General features: G+C 56.7%; 2 protein-coding genes across 2 annotated transcripts; both read right to left on the reverse strand.

Annotated features, from left to right (window-relative positions):
- Positions 1 to 54: 54 nt before the first annotated feature.
- On the reverse strand, positions 55 to 4,811 carry H310_05652 (hypothetical protein). The gene is made up of 8 exons (XM_008870418.1): positions 4,239 to 4,811; positions 2,002 to 4,184; positions 1,782 to 1,943; positions 1,509 to 1,716; positions 1,114 to 1,457; positions 929 to 1,051; positions 709 to 881; positions 55 to 662 (listed from the first exon to the last, which is right to left on the reverse strand). The coding sequence occupies exons 1-8, from the start codon at positions 4,768 to 4,770 to the stop codon at positions 482 to 484; spliced, it is 3,906 nt and encodes a 1,301-aa protein (XP_008868640.1). The 5' UTR covers positions 4,771 to 4,811; the 3' UTR covers positions 55 to 481.
- A 1,621-nt stretch (positions 4,812 to 6,432) lies between these two features.
- H310_05653 (hypothetical protein) lies at positions 6,433 to 7,630 on the reverse strand. The gene has a single exon (XM_008870419.1). It carries the CDS (start codon positions 7,589 to 7,591, stop codon positions 6,590 to 6,592), a length of 1,002 nt encoding a protein of 333 aa, XP_008868641.1. The 5' UTR covers positions 7,592 to 7,630; the 3' UTR covers positions 6,433 to 6,589.
- Positions 7,631 to 7,745: the final 115 nt, after the last annotated feature.

Raw genomic sequence — 7,745 nt, forward strand, 5'->3', positions numbered from 1 at the left:
ACCACCACTGCCGCTCCTTGCACGACAACGGCTGCTCCTGTGACGACGACTAAGGCGCCTACCACCACCGCTGCTCCTGTGACGACGACAAAGACGCCCATTGTGACGACGACTGTCCGTCCAACTACGACGACGACTGTCCGTCCAACTACGACGACGACAGTCCGTCCAACTACGAGTCGTACGCCGACGATGACCCCTTGTCCCTCTGCCCCCTAATCGAGCATCGTAGCTCGTGATGCATCTTGCACATTAACCAACAATTTTGTATACATGTATGAGTGTACTTCTTGTGTCGTCGTGCTCGTGGTTGTCCATGTTCGATGCCTCGACGCAAGCTGCAACGTCGTCGCTCACGACCGTGTTGGCTGAAGACGACGACGACGTAAACGTTGGGTTGGTGGATCGGATCGTGGCGACTTGTGCAGGCGAGGAGGAAAAGCTGGTGGGGGGGGGTGCGCAAGACATGCCTCCACTCGAGTCAGATGCGCACCCCGAGGATGCCGCCGAGCTTGTCTTGGTGTGTCTTGGGGAGCTTGTATGCGGAATCGAGCATGGCCGACCCCATCGACGCGAACAGCGCGCGGACGAGGGTCTGTGTCGCGTCCCGGATGTCCGTCTTGCTCTCTTTCAAGAGGTCGAATGCGAGTGGAAGGACATAGCTACAGAAAGATGAACGTCCGTCGTCGCTCGACCTGTCGGACAGACCGTGCAAGCGTCGACGACGTCATGGCGGGCGTGACGCGTGTGATCTTGTCGATCAGGACTGGCTTCGTTCGTCCGTTGGCGCTTCGAGCGGCCACGACGAACGGCGGACACACAAACTTTCCGTCGACGTGTTGGCAGAGCAAATCGAGCGCTTGATCCGCCAACCCCACCACCTGCTCGACACACGGTCAGGCGATGGGACAAACAACGCCACGGCGACCTTTTGATTGTTGGCCGCCAAGTTTTTTGTCAACGTCGGCACGAGGTTGGCAAGGACAGCGTCGACTCCGTTTCCGAGTGCTGGGATCACGTCGACGAGTGTGTCGAGCGCGCACAGAGTCACCTACATGGACGGACGCCGCACAGCCACTCGTTGATTGACCGACGGACGAGATCGTCACGCACCTTGGCATTGCCGTCGTCAAGACGTTTGTTGAACGTGTCAAACAACTGGACGAGTTTACCCGATTGACACAAACTCGACGCGTGGTGGTGCACAAACGATTTGCATGCTTCGACGGCATCGTACCGATCCTTCCAGTTGCTGCTTTCGAGCGCAACGACCATCGTCGACAGCTCGTCCTGCATGCTACCATGGGCTGCAACAGCTACATCGACGGTCGGCTTGAGTGCCTTGGTGGCATGCTTGGACCCTACAAGCTGTTTCTCCTGGGCCGAGGCCGCGCGAGTGACGTCGTCTGGCACCACCGTGCTCTGAAGCACGTGCTCCACACGGACCAACGTGGCATCTGCAACACATGTGAGACCGGCCGCTCTCCATCACTCGACGCCAGTCGTACTTGGGACTGCGCGCTGAAGCCGCGCCGAATCGACAAACTTGAGCGACTTGACATAGATTAACGTGGGCTTGGCAGCATCGCGAACTTCGTTGTTCGAGTCGCCCACCAACGCACACAACAACGACAGGCACCGGTCGAAGTCCCGGAAACCTTCGAGGCGACCAGCATGTCCTTCGGCAAGCAATATCGTGCCCACCACGACTGCCACCTGCAACGTAGCTGCCTCGGTTAGTGGATAGTATGGTGACCACGACGGACGGCGACGTCTCGTACGTGCTTGCGCACGAGAACGTGCTTGGATGTTGCATGGGGAAACAACGCTGCAAGCACCTTGCCCGCCGAACATGTTTGGACAACGGCTGCCAGTGTCTGTGCTGCCGCTTCGCTCAAGAACGCGTTCGTGTCGGCGGCTCGTTTCAAGAGCAACGGGATGACCTGCAGTGGGAGGTGTAAGTGGACGGCTGGCACGACAGGGGTTGCCGTGAGCACGCACCGTGTCCATTTCTGGATCCATTTTCCTCGTCAGCGACACGCACAGCGTCTCGATGGCCAACATGGCGTTCTTTGCAATGCTCGAGCGCAAGTTGCTAATTTGCTTGACGACTTGATCCACCAACGTCGTGAGCTGGCCCCCGACCACGTCTGGGGCATGCACCGCGATGCGGCGGAGGTCCGTAAGCCCTTCAAAGTTTCTTTCCCAGTCTGACGCATGCAAGAGCTCAACACACTTGGCCAACTCTGTCTTGGCCGATCCGGTCAACGGATACAAGCTCAACTCGGTTGTCGGCACGTACTCTTGTTTGCCAGCCCGCAGCGCCGCGCGAAGTTCGTCGCCTGATTTGAGGCGCCCGTGCGCACACGTTGGCAACGAATCGGCAGTTGCTACGGCGGCCGCGGCATCTTTGGCTCGTTTGGCTTCAAGGCGCTTTCGCGTGGCCAGGGTCATTACACGTGGGGCCGGAGGATTCGCATGTGGGGTCATGTCAGGCGTGGGTTCGACGTCGATGCGCTCGTACGGAGTGTCGGCCTTCATGGATGGGGCGGACGGTACGGTGCGCTTGGCAGCCACGCGTGGTTGCTGTAGTGATTCGCCTTCAAGAGTGTGCCAAGTCTTGTGTGCGTCGTCGTCGTGGAGTACCTCCCCTTGCACTGGCGTGACTGTCCGTGCTCGATGTGTCCGTGGCGAGTAGTACATGCCGTCGTCGCAGTCGTCAGCTGCCGCAAAGTCTTCGCGGGTGTGCTGCCTTTGCAGTGGATGTATCGGCCGCGAATCGATGGAATCCGACACGTTTTGTACACGAGGTCGATCTGTCAACCCTGGCTTGTCGGTTCTGCTCTGTTGGACCATAGGTTTGATGGGGCGGTCGTCGTCACCGCGACCTTGTGTCGCTGTGGATGAGGCATCGCTCGCAGGAAGTTGTGCGGGAAGGCGAAGACGATGCACGCGTTCGCCGGTGGGTAAGTACTTTCCCCCTTCAACTGGAGTTAACGCGGATGTCCGGGCAGCGTCGACAGACTTGCCAATTCGTTTTTGCAGAGACCGCTGTTTGAGTGTGGCCAAGCTCTTGGCAATGTCGTGGGCACTTGGCTGCACGGCCGATACAGTCGACGGAGGAGTCGAACTCCATGACGGGGATCCATCGCCGCCATCAATCGATTCGTTGGGTAACCACGTTTGCGACTTGTCCATGTTCCCCCGAGGTGGTAGCACGTCGTGCACTGGTGACGACGGGTCCACACACACGGACCCTCGCGCTGTCAGCACTGGCACAAAAGATTGATGTAGCCGCCGTTGCAGCACGTGCCAGTCGATGGCATCAGCGTGCTCATCTTGGTTGGATCGTAGGAGTGCTATCATGTCGAGTTTGAAAACATGTTTTAGCACCGCGCAGACTTCCATGGCGGTTTGGCGTACTCGGACGCTCGGGTCACTGAGGAGCCGTCCCAGATGCAGAACCAACGGCGCGACCGGCAGAGATTCGTTGGGGTGGCGGAGGATGAACATGAGCAGGACGAGACAAGCTTGTTCACGGACACGGGACGAATGGTGTTGAAAGGCTGGCGCGAGTTTGCCGCACACGCCGCGGTCGTACTGGAATAGTAGCTGCAGGAGGTCAAGCAGGACGACATCTTGAGGCATCTCGGACAGTACTTCGACGAGGACGGGGAATACGCCGTCGACGGTCCCAATCCTGTTCTGGATTGCTTGGACGACGTGCCGTATGCATTCCAGCGTGGAGCGAACAAGGCGGTGGGAGTCGGCAGGCACGACCACACACAGCGACAGCAAGAACGCCAGGAGCGATTGCCACTGACAAGTCAATATTTCAGCGTCAAACACCAGTTGAGTCAAGTTGTCCATGGCGACCAGTTTCTCTGGACTTGACGCTGTCGACGCGGTCAAGACGTCGACGATCCACTTGGGCACCAAGTCAAACTGCAGTTGCGACGCTGTCGCGCGAGAATCGTGGGCGTTTTTCTCCGGGATGAACTTGGCTATGAAGGGTTTGTGATCGACAAGGATCGCTTTGTCGCGTCCGTTGAGCCTTTGTGCGAGTTTGGCGAACGCTTCGTTGCCAAGATGGCCTTGTATCCACCCGAGCGTCTCCTCTGCCGCGACGACGGTGCTTTCTTCGTCGTCTTCCATGGACGGGATCAGGACCTCGACGAGCATGTCTAGTGCGTTGGACGGGTTCAACAAAGGGCTATCGATCGATCAAGAACACGTACGATAGTCCAAGGTGCACGCGTGCGTCGCCGTGGCATTCAATAGCATCAAGTGCTTGATTGCCAAAATCGCCGACTCTCGGACAATTCCATCGTCGTGATTCAACCCTTGGTTGATGAGGAGGTCCATGATTGGCCTCAAGTCGTTGCCGTCTTGTGCATATACCCACAGCACATGCAGGGCTGTTTGGGGAAAGGCAGCGCCATCTCGCCAGTCGTCGTCCGCCGGCAAGAGTGTCAGCAGCGGCGGAAGCACGATCTGGGCTAAGTGCGCCTTGTTTTCTGCACTGAGGACTGGCATCAAGTCGCACACCAAGTGCAGCGCTTCGACGACGACTCGACGGTCTGTGTCGTGCAGGCGTCGACGAAGACAGTTGAGGAACCGCCGTGCATTTCGAACTGGAAAGGACGGGGGCACGGTCGATTGCCGGGGCAATTCGGCTGCGATTTCGCGCAACTTCCTTATCGCATCATGCTTGATGGAAGAGTCGTCATCCTCCATTTGGTACACGAGCGTCTCCACAGATGCCTCCATGGCAACACGCCGCGGCCATAAATATGACAACGGAACCAAATCGGCACGGTGGTTTCATTTTCCACCTAATCCGTGGCGTCCAATGTCTCGCCAATTACAAGATTTTCATGGCGGTGGCACGACGAACAGGGCCATCTTGGTCGGGACAACGGCGTGGGTCGATCTGCGCGCTCACTCGCGAGCAACGTGTCCAAGGGTCCATTTACGATGACTTTGTGGTCGTTGCAACAGAGCACCAAGAAGAAATGGGGCGTGGTGGAGCTGATGTTGATGGATCTCAGGTGTTGTTGTGCTGCTCATTGTTGGGCCAAGCAGCACGTTGTGCGCTCGTTCAGCAGTAAACCTTCATTCCCCTCCCCGTGGCCTGCACGTCAGTCCCCGGATGCGTTCATCCACGCAGATACTGTGGGCATGCACCCTTTATCTGCCGCAAGGACGACGCTACGGATTGCCGTACAGGAGCACGCGTCCACAGATAGGACGCGTTGCCCGTAATTACGGGAACAACCCAGCGCGACTGCCGCGAACGCCTCCATGGTTCTGACTACAATTGGTCGTTCACAGAAGCAAAGGATCAATTGGTACGAAAACGTGCATGGTGGTGAGGTCGGTACATTATCATTGGAGTTTTGCATCGTCCTTTCCAAGCGTAAGATGGAGCCATGGAGGCTCTCGATGTGAAGCATGCAGTCTCACAACTAGACATCACTAGATTGGTGGCACGAGTTTGTGCATCCTGTCAGTGGATTCGTGCCACCGTTTCCGGCGCCTAGGCTGCCCGAAACGACGTTGAACATGATGGTCGGCACAAAATGGACATGTTGTCAAAACCACTTGGCCACCGCAACGCAAACATCCTTGGCGTATCCATCGCATTATTGCGGTTGTCGCACGTCGTTCACGCCCGGCAGTTGCGGCGGCATCCAACAATTCGCCATCGACGCTGGGGACTTTCGTGTCTCTAAAACTCGCTCGGAAGAAGGCGAGTTTTGCATCGCCAGGTCGTTTGGTCCAGTGGCCGCGTCGATTTGGGCTGAAGACTCGACAGCTATCGGCCATGTCAAACGTGAGCCCAACGGGTTCTCCGCGCTATCCAGCGTGCGTGCACGATGGGCAGGACTCACGCCATACTTGCAAACCAACGCTCGTTGATATCTTTGCTAGCGTTGTTCATGGTTGAGTTGCGTTTGAAAGGTTGAAAACGAAGTTGCTCGGCTTTCACATTTGGGACGTTTGCTGACGGGCGTTTCCAAGCTCGGGAGGTCCATCGCGCAACATGGACACGACATTTCCGACTCAAATGCACTCTTGACCATGGGCGAACGATGACGTGGCGAGTTTGAAAAGGGATCAAGTTGGATGGTATATGTATGAATTGGGATGCGCATCCTGCACCATTCGAACGACATGTTCATACACATGGTATCCATCCTCCTATGGTTTGTCGGTCGTCGACATGACTGGGCTTGCGGGGATTCCACAATCGGATTTGACGTGGACGACGCCAGGCGAACGCTCATGACGACGTCCGATCATCACGTGGCTGGATGTCTAAAGGACGACGCGGCGAGTCGACTTCGAGATGGTGCGTCTGCAGTGGGCTATCGAAAAACGCGTGGACGTCGCGATGCACGCTTTTCGCATAGTAGCCGTCGTCCGTGCTCGTCGTGTGAACGTCGGGCCAAGCACATGCGAAAGAGCTTGCAAATTGCCGCCCATAGCACTCGTGCAGCTTTATCGGCAAACATGTCGGGTTTTTGTCCTGCGCTAGGTCACCTGGGGCACATAGATTCACATTACACTTTGCTTGCCAGACTCGTTATGCGTCGTCTTCGCCACTGCCGCTCCCGTCATTGCCATCGTCACTGTCGTCGCTGTCTTCGTTGAACACGATGTCGAATATTCGGTCGTCGACGGCAAATTCGTCCTCATGAAATGGCATGACAAGCACAAAACTCAATGCGTCCTGCGGCGAGAGTTCGACCTTTAGGGCGCTCGGTTCCGCGAGCCATGCACACACTTGCTCGAGTGTCTCTTGTTGAAACTCGAACGATTCGACGTATTCCCAGTCCTTTTCGTCATCTCCGAGTACCCGCACTTCCATCGCGTCGCCACAGCTAGCTTCGTCGTCGGCGTTCTCGACTTCTTCGTCATCGCTCGCATCGTTGCTAGCGTCGGCGTCATCGGGTTCGCCGGCCGCATCGTTCCCTTCGTCCGTGCCACCTTCTTCGGCATCGCTTCCATCGTCTCCGTCGCTGACTTTAGCGTCGTCATTCGGCGATGCACAGTCCTGTTCCGCCTGACGGGCATAGTAACTCACGGGGTATCGCCCTGATGTGCGAAATGCGCACTCGACCAACGGGATTTTCTGTCCGTACCCAAACACAACGTGCACGCCAAACGCCACGGTTGTGCCAAATTGTTTGCCAGCATACTGACGGTCGTACGTGTACACGAGTTGCATGCGGTCGTGGTCAACTTTGGCCTTCTTCTTGCTGTGTTGATGTTGGGTTGCATGAGCCAACGACCTGTCAAACGTGACTACGCCTTCCATGAATACGTTTCGATTGGTGTCGCAATGGATGGCAGAGTCTTCCACAACAAACTCGACGAGTTGCGGGTGTTGTTTTGCCATGTCCGCAGTCAGTGGATGCTCCTTCACGCGGTCGCGAATCTTCTCCGTGTCGTACAACACTTTGGCCTCCTGCGCCAGACGGCGGTAAATGTCGACTTGGTACACATCCTCGTTCGCGCCAAGCTCCACGCACGCTTTGGCAAGAGCGGCGCGGACTGCCGCCGTCGAGCACGCTGAAAACGCCATTCCGACAACACACCAACCAGTGTCCAAAGGGCACGCACGAAGATAAACCAATCGAATCCATGGCAGAAAAATAAATAATGCTTCTATTGTTATGGATAAATGACGCCGACACCTCAAGTTCCCTACAAATAGTGTGAACAACGTTGGTGTCAAT

The sequence above is a fragment of the Aphanomyces invadans genome (assembly GCF_000520115.1).
Source record: "Aphanomyces invadans strain NJM9701 unplaced genomic scaffold supercont1.9, whole genome shotgun sequence".
Lineage (NCBI taxonomy): Eukaryota > Oomycota > Saprolegniomycetes > Saprolegniales > Verrucalvaceae > Aphanomyces > Aphanomyces invadans.